This window comes from Zalophus californianus, chromosome X (assembly GCF_009762305.2).
Source record: "Zalophus californianus isolate mZalCal1 chromosome X, mZalCal1.pri.v2, whole genome shotgun sequence".
In the NCBI taxonomy this organism is placed as follows: Eukaryota; Metazoa; Chordata; class Mammalia; order Carnivora; family Otariidae; genus Zalophus; species Zalophus californianus.
This window is the reverse complement of record NC_045612.1, coordinates 31,552,280-31,573,595: the sequence shown is the minus strand read 5'-3', so window position 1 is coordinate 31,573,595 and position 21,316 is coordinate 31,552,280. Positions and strand designations below refer to the sequence as shown.

Here is a 21,316-nt window from a genome sequence, read left to right as displayed (position 1 = left end):
AGTTTCAAAATTTGGAAAATTTTCTAAATTTTACAGATCTTAACTTCCTGTGCCTTTGTTGTAATTGTACTCATTTATTTTATTTAATAAGCACTAATACAGTAGTTATTTTGTGCCAGACACTCTTCTAAGCACTTGGACCTGTATTCATTCATTTAACCTTCATAAAAACCCTATGAGGTAAGTACTGTTATTATCTCCCATTTTATAGATGAGAAAACCAAGGCACAAAAAGGTCCAGTGCTTTGGCTATGGACACACAGACAATAAATGACAGCTGGATTTGGACCCAGACAGTCTGGCACCAGATCCCGTGCTCTTAACCAATATTGCTATTTAGTAATAGCTATGCTTTTCCATTTAATAAATTTTCTTGGTAAACAGTAGAATGAAAATCTGATAGTAGCTTTATCTACATTAGCTAGTGATGATTTCTATATTGCTTTTCTATTCAGTGTTTCATACTGATCAAGATGATCCTTCATCAAGTGATGATGAAGGAATGCCATATACAAGACCAGTCAAATTCAAAGCAGCGCATGGTTTCAAAGGACCTTATGATTTTGATCAGATAAAAGTGGTGCAAGATCTTAGTGGTGAACATATGGTAAGCAACCTTTATATTTTTCAGGATTGTTTTCATTGAGAGAAGTACTTTGGCTTGTACACAGCCAATCTCTTATGTATATAATTTTGCTAACCTGACTCAAGAAGAGTAAATTAATATTAATAATGGTTTAATGCCTAGGTAATGCAGAGTCTGTCTCTGAATTATTTTTCAAGAACTGAAAGGTTTCTAAAATTTTTATTTAAATTTAACATGCTGTGCAGTATTGGTTTCAGGAGTAGAATTCATTGATTCATCACTTATATACAACACCCAGTGCTCATTACAGCAAGTGCCCTCCTTAATATACCCATCACTCATCAGGCCATCCCCCCTCCACCTCCCTCCATCAACCTTCAATTTGTTCTCTATCGTTAAGAGTCTCTTATGGTTTGGGGCACCTGGGTGGCTCAGTCAGTTGAGTGTCTGACTCTTGATTTCAGCTCAGGTCATAATCTCGGGGTTTTGGGATCGAGTCCCTCACAGGGCTTTGTGCTCAGTGGGGAGTCTGCCTGAGATTCTCTGTTTCCCTCTCCCTCAGCCCCTCCCTACACTCATGTGCTCTCTCTCTCTCTCTCTCTCTCTCTCTCTCTCTCTCTCTCAAATGAATGGATAAATCCTTAAAAAAAAAAAAAAGAATCTCTTATGGTTTGTTTTCCTCTCCTTCCCCCCCATTACTTCCCTTATGTTCATTTGTTTTCTTTTTAAATTCTATATATGGGGACGCCTGGGTGGCTCAGTCAGTTAAGTGGCTGCCTTCAGCTCAGGTCATGATCCTAGAGTCCTGGGATTGGGCCCCACATCAGGCTCCTTGCTCAGTGGGGAGTCTGCTTCTCCCTCCCCTGCTCTTGTGCTCTCACCTGTTCTCTCTCTCTCCCTCTCAAATAAATAAAAATAAAATCTTAAAAAAAATAAATTCCACATATGAGTGAAATCATATGGTATTTGTCTTTCTCAGATTGACTTAATTTTGCTTAGCATAATACATTCTAGCTCTATCCACGTCATTGCAAATGGCAAGATAGCATTCTTTCTGATCGCTGAGTATTATCCCATTGTGTGTGTGTGTGTGTGTGTGTGTGTGTGTACCACATCTTCTTTAGCCATTCATCAGTTAGTGGACATTTGGGCTCTCTCCATAGTTTGGCTATTGTTGATAATGCTGCTGTAAACATCGGGGTGCATGTACCCCTTCGAATCTCTATTTTTATATTCTTTGGGTAAATACTTAGTAGTACAATTGCTGGATCGTAGGGTAGTTTTATTTTTAGTTCTTTGAGGAACCTCCGTACTGTTCTCCAGAGTGGCTCCACCAGTTTGCATTCCCACCAACAGTGCATGAGGGTTCCTCTTTCTCCACATCTTTGCTAACACCTGTTGTTTCTTGTTTTGTTAATTTTAGCCTTTCTGACAGGTGTGAGGTGGTATGTCATCGTTTGTTTGATTTTTATTTCCCTGATGATGAGTGACGTTGAGCATCTTTTCATGGGTCGTTAGCCATCTGGATATCTTCTATGGAAAAATGTCTATTCATGTCTTTTGCCCATTTCTTAACTGTGTTGTTTTTGGGGGTGTTGAGTTTGGTAAGTTCTTTATTTATTTTGGATGCTAACCGTTTATCAGATATGTTGCTTGCAAATATCAAGAAGTGAAAGGTTTTCTTTTTTTTTTTTAAGATTTTATTTATTTATTTGACAGAGACACAGCAAGAGAAGGGACACAAGCAGGGGCAGTGGGAGAGGGAGAAACAGGCTTCCCGCTGAGCAGGGAGCCCGATGCAGGGCTCGATCCCAGGACCCTGGGATCATGACCTGAGCTGAAGGCAGACGCTTAACGACTGAGCCACCCAGGTGCCCCAAGAAGTGAAAGTTTTTGTTTTTAAAGATTTTGTTTATTTGAGAGAGGGGGGGCATGAGCGGGGGACGGGGGCAGAGAGAGAGGGAGAAGCAGACTTTGTGCTGAGTGTGGAGTCCGATGCGGGGCTTGATCCCAGGAACCTGAGATCACGACCTGAGCCAAAGTCAGATGCGTAACCAACTGAGCCACCCAGGCGCCCTCAAGAAGTGAAAGTTATTGAATAAGTAAACTCTAGGCCCGTATCATTAAGAAAGCGGTGTAAAGGTACCAGACTTTAAAGCAGTTAAATTTACAGGGTGGTCTGTGTCTTTGGAAGACATTTAAAGTATTCCCTGGGTATATTTTTAAAAGGTTTTATTTATTTATTTGAGAGAGAAAGTGAGCGATAGGGGAAGGAGCAGAGTGAGAGGAACAAGCAGATTCCATGCTGAGCGCAGAGCCCAGTGCGGGGCTTGATCTCATGACCCTAAGATCATGACCTGAGCCGAAATCAAGAGTTGGATGCTTAACCGACTGAACCACCCAGGTACCCTTCCCTGGGTGTATTTTTTTTTTTAAGATTTTATTTATTTATTTGAGAGAGAGAGAATGAGAGATAGAGAGCACGAGAGGGAAGAGGGTCAGAGGGAGAAGCAGACTCCCCGCCGAGCAGGGAGCCCGATGTGGGACTCGACCTGAGGACTCCAGGATCATGACCTGAGCTGAAGGCAGTCGCTTAACCAACTGAGCCACCCACGCACCCCCCCTGGGTGTATTTTAAATAATTAACACAAATATTACAGTAGGTCAGTGTATTTTGTTAAATGGCAGCTAAAGCTAGGAGAGAGAGGTACAAGTTTTCTACCAGAGTTAAAATGTACCAAAGTGGGTATAAAGTGCACAAGTGATAATCCAGTTACCCTTGAAAATGCTGGGAACACAGGGAAGCTGGTAATAAACTCCTGGACTGGACAGATGATGCTGTGGGTCTTTGATCAGGGAATCTATGTATCTATTTAGATTTTAATTCCAAAATGTGGCTTAACTGGAAGGAAGCAACCATAAACATATCAGACGGCAGCCAGATTGGAATTTAAACTTTGGTGCTTATAATCTCCATATAAAATATTTGACTTGATTATAGTAACTTCCTTAAGGAACTGATGAACTTCCTTGTACTGTTTTGATTCACTTTCGTTATTTCCAGTTTTAAGTAAAGTCTCATTGTAGTAGGTTACCAATAACAAATTTCTTAATGTACTTGAATTTTATGGAAATGAATGTTATTTCAGTAAATGAGCTACTGCCTCTAACTTGGATAATCTTTTTTTTTTAAGTTTATTTATTTTTAAGTAATCTCTATACCCAACATAGGGCTCAAACTCACGACCTAGAGACCAAGAGTTGCATGGTCTCCCAACTAAGCAGGTACCCCATAAGTTAGGTAATCTTTTTGATCTGCATAGATATGTGTTGTAATAGTAGTTATGACAGTATTTGTTGTAGTAGCATTTGGCTTTTCCAATTTAAGGGTTCATGTTCTTAAATCGTGCCACCCCCACCTCCCAACACATACTCACGCACTTCCCTATTATTAGCAGTATCTGGGAATTCTAACCATACACTGTGAAATCTTGTATCTGGGGGGAAAAACAGGATGAGACCACACCATTCCAACACTTGTAAATGCCCAGTGCCATGAGGGTCACTGCTAACATGGGCCTATGTTTCCCTCAGCCTTGATCAAGGGTGGTAGTAGTATCCTGAGGGCTCTGCCTCCTCCGATGTCACTCCCGCTTGTGTTCAGCTAGGAGACTGATATCCCCAACTAGGATTTTTTTTTACAATGATTTCTGGCCACCTTGGAACTCCATTTCCATTAATTTGTAGACAAGGCTTGGGGCTTTGAACTTGTTAGTTTAGATTATGGTAAACTGCTGCTATCTTATCCTACCTTTCTCCTAAAAATTCCTCTTTGTGCTGTTGTGACATCATTGAACTGTTGGCCTTCAGTGGTGTTAGTAATATGAGCATGATCTTAATATGTATAATTCGGAATAATTCTTTACTTTGGCTTTAAAATAATGTTTCAGGGCGCCTGGGTGGCTCAGTTGGTTAAGCATCTGCCTTCAGCTCAGGTCATGATCCTGAAGTCCCGGGATTGAGTCCCGCATCGGGCTCCCTGCTCAGCGGGGAGTCTGCTTCTCCCTCTGACCTTCCTCCCTCTCATGCTCTCTCTCTACCATTCTCTCTGTCTTTCAATAAATAAATAAAAATCTTTATATAAATAAATAAAAGAATGTTTTAACTCTTAGGGGTGCCTGGCTAGCTCAGTCGGTAGAGCGTGCGACTCTTGATCTTGGGCTTGTAAGTTCGAGGCCCACGTTGGGTGTGGAGATTACTTAAAAATAAAATCTTAAAAAAGAATGTTTCAACTTTTAAAGTAGTAATTCTGAACCTTCCTTTGTTTTCATAGGGAGCTGTTTGGACCATGAAATTTTCTCACTGTGGCCGATTACTTGCCTCAGCTGGACAAGACAATGTAGTGAGAATATGGGCTTTAAAAAATGCTTTTGACTATTTCAACAATATGCGAATGAAATACAATACCGAAGGTATTTTGATTTACTTGTGGGCTTTAAAACTCTAGAGACATCTGGCATTTTTACATTTTAGGTATAATGATGCCCTCTTCTCTGGCAACCATTTGCAGCAACCACTATTTTTAATAGGGGCCACAAACCTAAAAGTAGGACAGAAGTCAACACCAAAAAAGTATCTAAATCCCATGGAAAATGCTACCATAGAGCTTTTGACTTTATCCCTTTTGAAGTATAGTGCAGAGTTTAATTCATCAACTGTTGAGAACAAAGTCACTTGGTTTCCCCTGACAACCTTTAGTTCTCTCCTGGGTTTAAATGAAATAACCTGATTAATTTAGAAAAAGAATGAGGAGAATAATATCCATGCAGTAAGTAAAGAAAAAAAGGAGACCCAACCATGAAAAGGAAATGTGATTTGTCAGTACATCAGAGGTATATGAAAAAAGGTTAAATGGCAAAGAGAAACCTCAGAATGTGATGTATGTACACCGTGATTACAACTATGTAAAATATTTCTGTATATTGGTAACTTACCAGGAAAGCATGTGGAATTGATATAAATAAGAGCTTTATATTTATGGGATTCTTCTCTTATAATTATTTAACTGTAATAAATTTTCTCCACAAGCCCCTCCATTCCACTCCCATCCTCACCCTAGCCAACTAAGGCTGAAACCAAGAAGTTAAGGGATGGGAGAAAGGAGAATAGGTGGCCACAGGCTAGAGTAGAGAGTATGTTTGAATTACCAATTTGAGGAACATAGAAATCTGGGGAGATCCACTAAACTGGTAAATGAGGCCCTGTATACTTTAGTGGCCCTGTGGGTATTGCTTTTATTATGTTATACATACCTGAAGATGATAATGGGTTGGCAAAAACTTAAACTATGTTTACAATACATTTTTTTTTTATTGCCCTGCCTAGAGCAGAAAGACTACTTTCAGTGGCCCTTGAGACTTCTACCACCCCAGACCCTTTGTGCCCCTTTATTGTTCATCTTATTTGTATTCACTATGAATAATGAGGATTTTAACAATATTTTATTAAGTTGACGATATGGTTATAAAGATTTTATGATAAAAATGATAAAACCCGTTATTTTGTTGCCCAAAGAGTTAATGCCTCACTTATTTAGAAAATGTGTTTTTTTCAGAATGTTACATTGTATGACTATTAATTAGGTGTTCCTGTGTCATTATTTCTGATTGATGTTTTGTGTGTGTGTACATACATGCCTTTTTTATAATTATTATTTTGTTTTTAGGACGTGTGTCCCCGTCACCTTCTCAGGAAAGTCTGAATTCATCAAAGTCTGATACAGATACAGGGGTATGTTCACTATTTTATGGTTACTCTTGTTAAGTACTATAATTTGATTTGTTTACCATGAAATACCTTATTGTCTATCAGAAATTAAAGTTACATGAAAGCAGTTAATACATTACAAACAAGAGGTTCTTCTATTAGAATTGGTAGATGAAAAATTGTGATATTTAAAAGCTGTCATGATACTACAGCTACCAAACTACTAATGTAAACTTAAATAAAACAAAATCCCTTCCCCTCAAATCCATGTTACAATTTAAAAAAAATACTGGATACTGAATAAGGAGTGAAGAAGGAAAGAAAAGATACAGAAATATTTTAGTTTTTCCATCTTCTTGGTTTAATAAATGCTTTATCACAGTTTCAGGTAGTTTAAAATATCTTAATGGTTTTCCTTTGGTCTGATAGGTGGAAGGTTAAATACAACCAATTTTACACCTAAAAAGCAAACTGGAGAATATTATTCTAAGCTGTCCCATGTGCTTCTTGTGTATGGTGATGTAAACAAAGAACCTAAAATGTCCACCTGCTCAACAGTATTTTCCTGAAATTTCATTGTCTCTATGGTATTTGACACTAATGTTTCCCTACTCTAAACATATTCCTCTCAGCTTTCTATGGTTCTATTTTTCCTGTTCTCTTCCTACACCTTTGCTGTCTCTTTCTCTTTCTCCCATTTAAATGGTGCTGTTTTTCAGAGCTGTGTCCTTGACCATCCTTATTTGGTCATTTGACATCGGCTAATAGTCTAAAACTGAACTCCCTCAACAAATGTTTTTTGAGTGCCTGTCACATGTGCCAGATACTGCTAGCTTCTGCAAAATCAGATGAGACATAGTCTTTGCCCTCAGGGACTCTGCTGACTGGTAGAATAGATACATCCACAATTCTAGTATTGGATGGTAATATTCTACAGTAGGTACTACACAAGTATAGGAGTTATCCCAACAAATCAGAGCGTGAGGAAAATGTTCTGGAGGCTTTGTGTGTGAGCCAGGAGTTAACTGTGTGAGACAAGGAAGGAAGGAGCTCATCAGAGTGAACAGCCAGTGCAGAAACTGGAAACTGAAACGGCATGGCATGTTAATGATGCTGCCAGAAGTTCCATGTGGCTGGAGCAAAGCAGGCATGTGTGAGTTGGAGGAGAGGTAGGCAGGATTAGGATTTTAAATGGCCTTTTGTGTTAAACCAAGACATTTGGACTTTGTCCTGTAAGCTGCAGGGGAGGGGGGAGGGGGCTTTGAGGGGTTTCAATCAGAAGCTTAATTAAAATGTTCAGATTTTTGTTTCAGGAAGAGCATTGTGGTAAACACTGTAAACGATCGATTAGATGGGGGCTCCAGACTAGGGACGGGGAGACCACTTAAGCGGTTATTAACCCAGGAGAGAAACGGTACTTCGATTATGAAGCAGTGGGTCTAGAAACCATAATGATGAGCTGAATTTGAGAGATGTGGAAGAGGTAGGGTCTCTGGCACTTGGTGACCGACTAGCTGGGGTGGCAGGTGAATAGCCTACTACAATCCCCAGCTATCTGGCTTGAGTAACTGGTTAGACGTTAATGTTCACTCATGGAAATATTTTTATTACCTACCCACAACCCTGCTTCTCTCTTTGAGCTTTTAATATCATCACCATCCATAAGTTACTTTTTTAACTTCGTCAGAAAATACTCCTTTTTTTCCTTACATACATATCAAATGAGTTATAAATTTCTGTCCCCTTGCCTCCACCTACAAATGCCCTTGGAATCTGTCCCCTCATTCGCCATTGTCACTCACATTATCTAGGCCCTCAACATTCATTGAGGTGTTTGCTGTAGCTTCCTAATTGCTTTTTCTGTCTCCAGTTTCCACCCAATTTATTTTCTATGTTGCCACCAGCTTTTTTCCAAAATCCAGATCTGATGCCATTTTGTGGTTTAAAATCTTTTGCTGGTTCTTTGGCACCTATAGAATAAGGCCCTTTCTGATATTGCCTCATCTTACCCTTTTTAAAAAAAAAAATTTTATGATAGTAAATGCAGATTTTTTTTAAAAAGATATTACCTATTTGAGAGAGAGACAGAGCACGATTGGGGGGGAGGGGCAGAGGGAGAAGCAGACTCCCCACTGAGCAGGGAGCCTGAGGTGGGGCTAGATACCAGGACCCCAGGATCATGACTTGAGCCGAAGTCAGATGCTTAACCGACTGAGCCACCCAAGAGTCCCCACATCTTACCTTTTTAACTCAGTTCTAATTCCCTGGTGCCTATGCATCCTACTCACCATGCTGGACATAGGTCTGTACCCTAACCATTCTTTCACTTTCGTGCCTTTGTGCTGTTTGCTTTGCCCACATTGCCCTCCCTGTCCCCTTTTGTCACTGGGCAGAGCCCTATTCATCCTTCAAGATTCAGTTCAAAAGGAAAAAAAGATTCAGTTCAAATACCTTATTTTCTCTTAATATTTTCCCTGAATCAGGCAGGCAAAATTGTTCCTCATTTGTGTTCTGACAGAACGTTACAGGTATTTTGACACTAATATACTTACCATGTCTTCTTTGGCAGTTTGTCTCATTGGCTAGACTCTGGGCTGATTTAAAGCAAAAAACAGTACTTCACAGATTTTAGTGTTCTTGGAACCTAACCCCATGTCTGACTATGGTGGGCCTGAATCAGTGTTGAATTCCTGCTTCTGTGCCTCTGTTCCTATCCTCCTTATCTGGATACCTGTAATCTCCCTTCTTCCTGTTCAAAGCTTGCCCATTCTTCAAGGCCCACTTCCTCCATAAAGCCTTCACTGACTAATGTAGCGGTAAAAATTTTAACCACTTTGCTTTGGGGAAAAGGGTTTGCTTTTATTAGTTTAATTCACCATAAAGCTTCCAGGCATTAATTATTATTAAAAACAGGAACTATTTGTACCGTCTTGTATTATGCTTATTTCAACAGTCCTACTAACAGATTGTTTTATATATTTTTTAAAGATTTTATTTATTTTAGAGAGAGCGCAAGTGGTGGGGAGGAGCGGAGGTACAGGGAGAGAGAGAGAATACTAAGCTGAGCTCAGAGCCAGATGCGGACCTCAATCCCAGGACCCTGAGATCATGACCTAAGGTGAAATCGAGTTGGAAGTTCAACTGACTAAGCCACGCAGGTGCCCCTCTATTGACAGATTCTTAACTACGTCTATCCACCCCACCTCATCCCCCAAAAAACCTAAGTACCTCCCAATCTTGTTTGAATACAGGCCTTTTATGTATGTATTTATTAAGATTTTTTTATTTATTTGAGGGGCGCCTGGGTGGCTCAGTCATTTAGCGTCTGCCTTTGGCTCAGGTCATGATCCCAGGGTCCTGGGATGAAGCACTCATTAGGCTCCCTGCTCAGCAAGGAGTCTGCTTCTCCCACTCCGCCTGCTTGTGTTCCCTTTCTCACTGTGTCTCTCTCTGTCAAATAAATAAATAAAATCTTATTAAAAAAAGATTTATTTATTTGAGAGCAAGCGTGCGAGTATGTGGGGTGGGGAGGGGCAGAGGGAGAGAGAGAAAGAAATTCAAGCAGATTGAATGCTGAGCACAGAGCCCGACGCGGGTCTTGATCTCACGACCCTGAGACCACGACGTGAGTCAAAACCAAGAGTTGGATGCTCAACCAACTGCATCACCCAGGTGCCCCAAATACAGGCCTTTTAAATGAGGAGCATAGCAGTTCTTTGATACAAAAAGTAGTGACCCCTGGAGTACTGAGCTTTTTTCCTGTAGTAGTTGAGTATCATATCTGTTGTTTTCGAGAATAGATTGGTATTTCTTTTGCTTTTGTCATTTTGATTGGGGATGGTTAGAAGCGGCCTCTGTTTCATATGCCTTTGGATTATGGTATCTGGTATTACCTTTGAACCTAGTGCTAGCTATAGTGAGGGGCAGTGTACACAGTGTAGTTGATTAATTTATTTTCCTGATGTGTGTGTTCTTTTTTTCTTTTCTCATGATAGTGATATATTTATCTCTTTTGAACTATATCCTCAGTCTTGTTAGCATTCATGTAAAAGAGAGTACCTACAAGTACCTATAGTACAGTTGGGTATATAGAGTGACACACCCAAGATCCCTAACTTATTCATTGGTCCTGCCGAGTATTTTCCGTGTGTGTGTGTGTGTGTGTGTGTGTGTGTGTGTGTGTGTGTATCATTTTCTCATATATATATATATATATATATATATATATATATATGAGGCCTTCATAGAAAAACACTGAATACCTAAAGAAGCCATTAGACTCAGGGGCTTATATATGATTTTAACGAAGAGTGGTAAGTTTGTGGAGAAGTGACAAGAAAAAAAGGAGTGGGGTTGGGCTTTAGGGGCAGTAAATTGTGACCAGGTAAAAACATTGGGGGAAACTAATGGAGGATAAGGATTACTTACTACTATCTCCAGAGGTAAGATTTATTTTCCCCTTCCTGGCAAGGAAGAGCTGAAAGGGAGATACTTTCACAAAGAGAATTTCATGCTCTGCATTTAAGAAGAAGCAGGGAGGGCAGAGACTTTTTCTTGGTTCTGTTTCTTCTCAGTTGCCTTCAGCTCAAAATAATCTTTATGTAAAGGGAATATTTTGGGGTGACACAGTCTGATCTCCTTTAAGATTATTAGAATCTAAAACTTGGATGAAAGGAGTTAACTATAAGGGGTGAGAGGTAATTTTTGTGAAATCGTACATGTACAGCATTTTATTAAAAACGCGTTGAGGGGCACCTGGGTGTCTCAGTTAGTTAAGCGTCCAACTGTTGGCTTCAGTTCATCATGATCTCAAGGGTAGTGAGATCGAGACCTGCATCAGGTTCTGTGTTCAGCAGGGAGTCTGCTTGAGATTCTCTCCCTGTCCCTCTGCCCTTCCCTCCACCCTGCACGCATGCACACACGTGTTCTCTCTCTCTCTCTCTCTCTCTCTCTCAAATAAATCTTTAAAAAAATAAATAAAAAATATGCATTCAGGGGTGCCTGGGTGGCTCAGTCAGTTAAGTGTCCGATTCTTGGTTTTAGTTCAGGTCATGATCTCATGGGTGGTGAGATCAGGCTCTGTGCTTAGAGGGGAGTCTGCTTGAAGATTCTCTCCCTCTGCTGCTCCCCTCATGCATGTGTGCACTCTCTCTCTGTCTTGTCTCTGTCTCTAAAATAGATCTTTAAAAAATACGCATTGATTTAGATTTGGGTCAGTCAACAATTATGAACATTTCTACCATGTGTTAGGCACTGAAAATATAAAGATGCAATGGACAGTTCATGTCAAGGAGCTCTGCATGGGGAAAAACAGGCATCCATGATGATAATATATGTCCAAAGCAGAATTAAGTATCATTTTCCCTAGGTAACCCCTCCTTTGATAGTGTACTTGATGTCAGTTAACACCCATACCATATACTGAGTTAGAAACTGATCACTTTTTACTCTTCTCCCTTCAACGTTTGCTTACGAAATCCCGCCCACTTGATCTCAGAAATGTCTTTGGAATCTGGCCATTCCTTTCATTTCCACTGCTGTAATCTGGGCCTTTGTATCTTATTTGGACCATGATAGCTATTCTCCCAGATTCCAATCTTTCATCTGCATTGCTAACAGAATTACTTTCCTATAAAATACATCTAATCATGTTCCTTTCCTGTTTAAGCACTGTTTTTGGTTCTCTTTTTTTTCTATAGATTTATTTTTTTTTAAGATTTTATTTATTTGAGAGAGAGAGCACAAACGGGGAGCAGCAGAGGTAGAGGGAAAAGCAGGCTCCCATCAGAGCAGGGAGCCGGATGTGGGACTTCATCCCAGGACCCTGGGATCATGACCTGAACTGAAGGCAGATGCTTAACTGACTGAGCCACCCAGGCGCCCTTCCTATAGATTTAGTCCAAATTCCTTAGCATGGCTCAGTCTTGCAGAGATCTCATTATCTTTCACCCTTCCCTCTCACAAACCTTATATTCTGAGCCACTCATTTGTTCACTGTTACCCCAATAAAAATGTCAGACCCTTTGTTGATTGCATGTATTTACATATACTATTCCCCTTTGCCTGGCCAATTGGTTTAAGACTCAAGTCTCCTCTCTGAAGCATTTCTTGCTTCACCCAGTGCATAATTATTCGTATGCTCCCTCACTGCCCCCATGGTATTTTGCTCATATTTCTGCTAAAGGCACCAGCTAACATTTTATGAGCCCTTACTCTGTGCCATGTACTTTGCTTAAGTACAATTTATATCTTATCTCATTTTACCTCACAATAGCCCTGATACTGTTGTGAGGTGGTACTGTTAAGAACCCTATTTTACAGATGAAGAAGGCTTAGGAATGTTAGGCAACTCACCAGTTTCACACAGTTGGTAAATACAGCGTCAGAATTAGAACCCAACTCTGATCTGTCTTTGGAAAAACTTATGCTGTTAATCATTATGCTCCACTAGTTGGCATTGTAAGGTCTAGCACGGTGTCTTCATTTAGTCCACAAATATTTACTGAGTGCCTACTTTGTATTAATCGCTGTTCTAGGAAATTGAGGATATATAGTCGTGAACAAAAGTGACAAAAATATCTTGTTATGAAGCTTAAGTTTTCATAGTGGGAGAGAAGCAAACTAAGTAGTTTTGTAATATATTAGAAGGTGATAAGTTACATGGATAAAAATAAAGCAGATAAAGTGGGGTAACAGGGAGTAAAGGTGGATAAGCAAAGCTTTACCCAGAGGTTGTCATTTGAGCAAAATCTGAAAGTGAAGGAGTGATCATATGGCTGTCTGAAGGAGACATGCATTCCAGGTAGAGGGAATGGCAAGTGAGTTCTGGTGTGTTCAAGAAATGGCATTATGGGGGGGAATGGGTGAAGTAGGTGATGGGGATTAAGGAGTGCACTTCTGATGATTACTGGGTGATATACGGAATTGTTGAATCCTTATATTGTGCACCTGAAACTAATATAACACTGTATGTTAACTAACTAGAATTAAAATAAAAACTTAAAAAGCGAAAAAAAGGAGAGAGAGAGAGAGCATTGAGGCCTGAGTAGCCAGTGCTGGTGAGCAAGGGAGAAAGTAGAAAGTGAAGTCACAGGGGCACGTGGGTGGCTCAGTCAGTTAAGCCTCCCACTCTTGATTTTGGTTCAGGTCATGCTATCAGGGTCGTGAGATCAAGCCCCGTGTCAGGCTCCGCTCTCAGTGCAGAGTTTACTTAAGATTATCTCTCTCACTCTCCCTCTGCCCCCCATCTTTCTCTAAAAAAAAGAAAAGAATGAAGTCACAGAGGTGTGGATGGGGCAAACAATGTGTAAGCCATTACAAGGACTTCAGCTTTTACTCTAAGAGAGATGGAAGCCAGTGGAGGGTCTTTGAACAGAGAATGACCTAACCTGACATATTTTATCTTTTTTTAAAGATTTTATTTATTTATTAGAGAGAGAATGAGAGAGAGAGCACGAGAGGGAAGAGGGTCAGAGGGAGAAGCAGACTCGCCGCTGAGCAGGGAGCCCGATGCGGGACTCCAGGATCATGACCTGAGCCGAAGGCAGTCGCCCAACCAACTGAGCCCCCCAGGCGCCCTAACCTGACATATTTTAAAAGGTTCATTCTGGCTTTTAAATACTGAGACTAGATAATTTAGAAACTAAGAAATTTATTTTGTTATCTCAAATAACTAACACAGTATCTGGTATATAGTCAGTGCTAATAAATATCAAAAGCCTTACAAGTTTTCATAGCAGTCCAACTTTAAAATGACTTTTTTTAGGGGTGCCTGGATGGCTCAGTTGTTAAGCATCTGCCTTTAGCTCAGGTCATGATCCCAGGGTCCTGGGATTGAGTCCCATGTCAGGCTCCCTGCTCAGCAAGGAGTCTGCTTCTCCCACTCCCCCTGCTTGTGTTCCCTTTCTCACTGTGCCTCTGTCTGTCAAATAAATAAATAAAATCTTTTAAAAATAAATAAAATGACTTTTTTAGGTGTGCTAACAGCATAGTAGTTATATTTAAAAGAGGGCTTATTAGTTAGAAATACATAAAGAATATTTACTGGTAAAATCAATGGCGTTCAGATCTTGCTTTAAGTGCTCCAGCAAAAATAAGCACATACGTAAAAGTGGGAGGATTGCTAAAATAAGCTGTAAAATACTGATAACCATTAAAGCAGGTGATGGACGTATTGGGTTTGTTCTACCATTATTACATTGTTCTACTTCTGTGTATATTTGGAAATAGTCATAATAAAGTTGTATATATGTTTATATAGAGACATAAATATATATTTTTATATAGAACTATAAATATCTCTCTAGATGTAGATATCTGTTTATAGAGATGTATACATATAGATAAAATGCATAACATTTTGGTGATTCTACCTTTAATAATTCTACCTTTAAAAATCTATCATAAAGAAGTAATCAGATAGGGGTACCTGGCTGGCTCAATCAGTAGAGCAAGGGACACTTGATCTCAGGATCCTGAGTTGAAGCCCCACCTTAGGTGTAGAGCTTACTTTAAAAAGAAAAAAGGACTGGTGCCTGGGTGCCTCAGTTGGTTAAGTGGCTGCCTTTAGCTCAGGTGGTGATCCTAGAGTCCTGGGATCCAGCCCCAGGTCAGGCTTCTTGCTCAGCTGGGAGTCTGCTGCTCCCTCTGCCTCTGCCCCGCCCCACACTCGTGCTCACAAGCACCTGCGTGCTCGGGCCTGCACGCATGCTCTCTCTCTCAAATAAAATCTTTTAGAAGAAAAAAGGAAATCAGATAGGCTTGAGGAAGTAAATAAAAAGATTTTCATCTTAGTATTCTAACGATAGCTAAAATTTAAACAACTAAAATTTTTTAACAATTGGAAAATAAAAACATGGTATAATTCTTGAAGTAGAATACTATGCAGTCCTTAAATTGTTTTCAAAGACTATTTAATGACATCAAAAATATTCAAAATAAAATGTGAAGTGAAAAACAGAATGGAAAAATTGAATACAGTATTATCCCAGTTTTGATTAAAAATATCTAAATATATATTAAAATTTCAAAGAAATACACTAAATTTGGGGCGCCTGGCTGGCTCAGTCACTAGAACATGTGACTCTTGATCTCGGGGTTCTGAGTTCAAGCCCCACAATGGGTGCAGAGATTACTAAAAAAATAAAATCTTTGGGAAAGAAAAGAAATATACTAAATTATTACTAGTAGTCATCTCTAGGTGGTGGGATTTTAGGTTTTTTTTTTTTAACTCCTGTGTACTTCTAAAATTTTCTTTAAGATTTTTACTTATTTATTTGAGAGAGAGTGAGCACAAGCAGGGGGAGCGGCAGGCAGAGAGAGAGAGGGAGAAGCAGGCTCCCTGCTGAGCAGGGAGCAAGGCACCCCTAAAATTTTCTTTGGTAAACATACCTTTTATTAAAATAAATAACAGAAGATACTGTCAAAGTCTCCAAGTTTAAAACCTTTTGACCATAATACCCTTTATATTAGGATAAATAAATAATAAAATAAACATAAAGATTCATGTTGCAGGATGTTCATTGAATTGCTCTTCTAGCAAAAAATTGGAAGTGTCTAAATGACCAATCAACTGGAGAATGATTAAATTATAGCATATTGATAGCCAGCTAGTAAATGTTTTCAGAGAGTGAATTACTGAAAATGCTCATGGTATAATAGAAAGGAAGATACTGAATCCTCTGTGATTTAAATGAATATTTTTAAAAAAAATGAAAGATAAGGGGCGCCTGGGTGGCTCAGTTGTTAAGCATCTGCCTTTGGCTCAGGTCATGATCCCAGGGTCCTGGGATTGAGCCCCGCATCAGGCTCCCTGCTCAGCAGGAAGCCTGCTTCTCCCTCTCCCATTCCCCCTGCTTGTGTTCCCTCTCTCACTGTCTCTCTCTCTGTCAAATAAATAAGTACAATCTTTAAAAAAAAAAAAATGAAAGATGAAGGCAGTCATAATGTTAGCAGATTATTGTTTTAATTTTAGTTTTTCTACTTCCTGTGCTTTCTGAATTATCTACACTGGCCATGTATTTATAATCAAAAAGATGTGTTTAAGTATTTTGAAAGAAAATATAGAATACAAGGAGAAGAACATGGATGTTTGAGGAGAAAAATAAGATCTGGAATCACTGCTAGAGGAATGATGCTGAGGACTTAATGAAATGTAAATGATTATTAAAAGGTTGAGTTTTATGCAATAGGTCAAGCCTGTTTAGTTTTATGTGCGCCAGCTGTGCTCACTAGGCTGGGCGTACAAGAAGAGGCCCAAGCCGTAGTCCTCTAGGATTAGGAGCGCTTGGCAAAAGGTCAGGGCATCCCGTAGCTGCTCTCCCTCCACAGTGGATAGGAAGATGTTTTTCTACACTGTAAAGTTTCAGGCAAATAGTGGTGGTAGCTCTTACCTGTGCCATGGCTCCTGGCCTAGTTCGAGCCCTCCTTATTCTTATTTACACTTCCGGACTGCTCTTCTGCCTCCACTCTTTCTCCCCGCCATCTTTTACCTTACTGCCTAGCTTTCTCTTCCTAAAGCACCGGTCACGTAGTGTTGTCCTTTCTTTTCGGAAGCCTGTGCTGGCTCTCCATTGCCTTAGAATATCCTAACTCTTAAGCCACAAATGCGAGGCCCCTTATGATCTGGTCTCAAAGTACCTTTCCGCCCTAATCCCCTGCTATATCTCCATACAACTTCTTCCTGGTCCACATCATCCTACCTGTCCTTCCTTAAATATGCAGGGCTTATTAGCTAACAGCTCCGTATTTTTGCTCATGCTACATTCTCTAAAACATTTGAGGGACAATCTTTGGACTTAGAGTTGTGTTTCTGCTTTGGTTCTGCTGTTTATAGGTGGCTGTGTGAGCTTTAATGTGTTATTTTGATCTCTTTGAGCCTCAGGTGTTTTTCTTAATTTCTTCATCTCCATAATGTTACTACCTACCTGACAGAGTTGTTAGGATTCATTTAGATAATGAATACAAAAGCATGTTGTAAACTAAATGCATGGCACACACGTATGGCATTATTTTCTACCTACCTCTGTCAGGATGCTTTTGACTTCAAATAACAGAAATCCAACTGAAAATGGCTTAAACAATGAGGAAGCAAGTCTGGAGGTAAGGCGGTTCCAGGGTTGGTTAATTCAGCAGCTCAGTAGTGTCATCAGGGACACAGGGTTCTGCCAGCCTCCTGCTTTGCTCTTCTTTGTCTGTCCTTAGGTTTGTTCCCCTCATGGTAGTAAGATGGCAACGAGTCATAGGTGTCACACAGACAGCAATGTTCAGAGGAAGGAAAGAACATCCCTGTAGTATGCCCCTTTTTAAGAGTGAGGAAATCTTTCTGGAAGCCTTTCCCCTGTCTCCACGCCCCACCCCCCAATAAACTTTCCGTCATGTCTAATTGAAAAAAATTGTAGCACATGCCCATGCCTAAACCAGTCATCACTGGGAAAGGGAATGAGCTCATTTTGATCAGCTCAGACCAATCATTTACCCCCTGGTGCTGGCTCCCACCCCTCCAGAAGGAGCAAATGCTCAGAAAAGGACAAAGTGGGAGCTCTGTTAGGGAGGGAAAGATTGTGATAGCACAGTCTTCAGGGATGATCCTGGTTTATTGGAACAAGGAGGTGAATGAGTGATAAGTCGTAGATTCATCGTAAAGGGGAGTTTGGTTTTGGTAGATCAAGATTTCAGTCAGGCAGCATACAAAATGATGAGAGAATTGATGGGGTGGGAAGAGTATGAAGCTTTTGTTTTTCTAGTTTTAACATTTGTCTTTATATCTAAATAGGTATGCAGTGGAGCTGATGAAGACCCTGATGATAAAAATGCACCATTTCGGCAGCGGCCATTTTGCAAATATAAAGGACACACCGCTGATCTCCTTGATCTTTCATGGTCTAAAGTAAGAAATTCTTACTTGAAGAGTGTATTAATTCTATGTAACTATGACTTTAGGATAAAAACAAATGTTTTGTTTTTCAAGTGTTTGAATGGTTATATATACTTCATGGGAGTTAGCTACAAAGTAATCGGTTAAAAGAGGAGCAACATCAAGTCAGGCTAATAAAATGTTTATATTAATAGCTCCTGTCTGGTTCTGTCTATACACTTGTACTTTTTGCTTCTTTATAAGGTAATTTTGCAGAGTAACTATTCTCGCATAATGGATATGACTTCAGCTACAATGCTGATGTCTGATCTAATCAAGACTGTTTTGGTTAATCTCCTATATTTATTAAATCATTAAGTTTAACAATATATGACTCTTTGATAAGTCATCACTTTGTTTTTTTTCCCCTTAGAGCAAAATTATTTCGGAAGTAGAGGGCCTGTTTTGCCACCAAACAAATATCTTAGCAGTTTTGCAGAATTTTTTTTTTTTTTTAAGATTTTACTTATTTATTTGACACAGAGAGAGTGAGAGAGAGAGAGCATAAGCAGGGGTAGGCAGACAGAGGGAGAAGCAGGCTCTCTGCTGAGCAAGGAGCCCGATGCGGGACTCGATCCTAGGACTCTGGGATCATGACCTGAGCCGAAGGCAGCCGCTTAACTGACTGAGCCACCCAGGTACCCGGTTTTGCAAAAATTTAAAGAGGTACTGGGGGCGGAGCAAGATGGTGGAGGAGTAGGAGACCTGGATTTCATCTGGTCTCAGGAATTCAGCTGAGTAGGGATCAGACCATTCTGAACACCTACGAACTCAACAGGAGATCGAAGAAGAGAGTAGCAACAACTCTCTGAACAGAAAAGTGACCACTTTCTGGAAGGTAGGACGTGCAGAGAAGTGAATCCGAGGCGATAGTCAGGAGGATAGACGGCGGGGGAGGGGGCCTCTGTCGGCCGCTTCTGGCAAGTGATAGAGCCGCAGAGCACAAAATCGGAACTTTGAGAAGCCGGCTCCGCTGAGGGACGTCGCTCTAGTGGCTAAGCGGGGGGGTGGAACCCTCATGGGACAGTGTGGTCTCAGGACCCGCGGGGTCACAGAAAGACCGGGGGTGCCTGAGTGCGGCAGAGCTCCCAGGGATCGGAGCAGGGAAGCCGGCTGCAGAGACGGAGCCGAGGCGCGGGCGCTCAGCTCGGGGTTGCCATAAACTGTGATCCGCGGCCCAGTCGGGCCTCTGCTCCTCCAGCAGGGACCCAACAAGCGGCAGAGCTGGGGAGACTCCCCTTCCTCCCCGGGGAGGAGCGGCGCGGGAGCGCACCGCAGGGATCTGCTGGGTTTGGAGACTCCACACGGGGTCGGGTGCCAGAGATAGAAATGCTCGGTCACAGGCCGGGTGAGCACAGAGTGCGGCCAGAGACCGGGGAGACGGGAGTGACTGCTTTTCTCTGGGGGCGCACTGAGGAGCGGGGCCCCGAGTTCTCAGCTCTTCCAGGCGGAGATTGGGAGGCCACCATTTTCATCCTGGTCCTCCAAAGCTGTACCAAGAGCTTGCAGGGAACAAAAGCTCCTGAGAGCAAACCCAAGCAGCTTGCTTAGCCCAGACTGACAAGGGCGGGGCAGTTCCGCCTCCCGCAAAGACATTTGGGAACCACGGCAACAGGCCCCTCCCCCAGAAGATCAGCACGAACAGCCAGCAAGCCAAGACCAAGTTTACCGATTAAGGAGAATGGGAGAACTCCAGCGCTAGGGGAATACTGCACATAGAATTCATGGCTTTTTTTTACTATGATTCATTAGTTTTTCAAAGTTAATTTTTTTTAACTTTTTTTTTTATTTTTCTTTTTCCCTTTTTCAACCAACATCTTATCAATCCCTTTTTTAAAAAAACATTTCTTATTTTTCATTTTTAGAGTCATATTTTATCCCTTCATAGTAGTTACCCTTATTTTTGGCATATATATATAAGTTGTTCTCTCTTTAAAATTTTGAGATACAGTTTCTTCTAACAGATCAAAATATACCCTAAATCACAAGTGTATGGCTTGGTTCTAGTCTCCTGCCTGATCACATTGTCTCTTTTTTTTTTTTAAATCTTCTTTCTTTTTTCAAACAACTTCTTATCTTATCAATTCCTTTTATAAAATCTTTTATAATTTTTATCTTTACAGTCATCTTCCATCCCTCCATGGTATCAACCTTTATTTTGTACATATGTCTTTCTTCCTTTAAAATTTTAGGAGGCACTTTTTTTCTAACAGACCAAAATATACCCAAAATCTAGTGTGTGGCACTGATCTATGCACTAGACTGATCATATTTGATCATATTCTGTTTTTTTTGTATTGTTCTGTTTCTGTTTTTATCTTTTTGTGTTTTTTTTCCTCTTTTTTCTTTCTTTCCCTTTCTTTTCCCCTGGTTTCAGGTCTTTTCTGGTTTGTATAGAGTATATTTGCTGGGGATGTTGTTAACCTGTTAGCATTTTGTTCTCTTATTCATCTATTCTCCTCTGGACAAAATGACGACGAAAAAAATCACCTCAGCAAAAAGAACAAGAAGTAGTACCGTCAGCCAGGGACCTACTCAATACGGACATTAGTACGATGTCGGACCTAGAGTTCAGAATCATGACTTTAAAGATACTAGCTGGGCTTGAAAAAAGCGTGGAAGTTATTAGAGAAACCCTTTCTGGAGAAATAAAAGAACTAAAATCTAACCAAGTCGAAATCAAAAAGGCTATTGATGAGGTGCAATCAAAAATGAGGGCACTAACTGCTAGGATAAATGAGGCAGAAGAGAGAATCAGTGATATAGAAGACCAAATGATGGAAAATAAAGAGGCTGAGAAAAAGAGAGAGAAACAACTACAGGATCACGAGGGCAGAATTCGAGAGATAAGCGATACGATAAGATGAAAACAACATTAGAATAATTGGGATCCCAGAAGAAGAAGAAAGAGAGAGAGGGGCAGAAGGTATACTGGAGCAAATTATAGCAGAGAACTTCCCTAATGTGAGGAAGGAAACAGGCATCAAAATCCAGGAGGCACAGAGAACCCCTCTCAAAATCAATAAAAATAGGTCAACACCCCAACATCT

At 40.5% G+C, this 21,316-nt stretch overlaps 1 protein-coding gene across 2 annotated transcripts in view; it reads left to right on the top strand.

The window, feature by feature from the left end:
• The window catches only part of WDR44 (WD repeat domain 44), an 85,746-nt gene that overhangs the window by 46,847 nt on the left and 17,583 nt on the right, over nt 1–21,316 (top strand). For both annotated transcript variants that reach the window (XM_027609368.2, XM_027609367.2), the window contains exons 10-13: nt 456–607; nt 4,920–5,058; nt 6,312–6,376; nt 18,126–18,239. In XM_027609368.2, the coding sequence (XP_027465169.1) occupies nt 456–607; nt 4,920–5,058; nt 6,312–6,376; nt 18,126–18,239 (470 nt within the window). The remainder of the gene's footprint in view (nt 1–455; nt 608–4,919; nt 5,059–6,311; nt 6,377–18,125; nt 18,240–21,316) is intronic.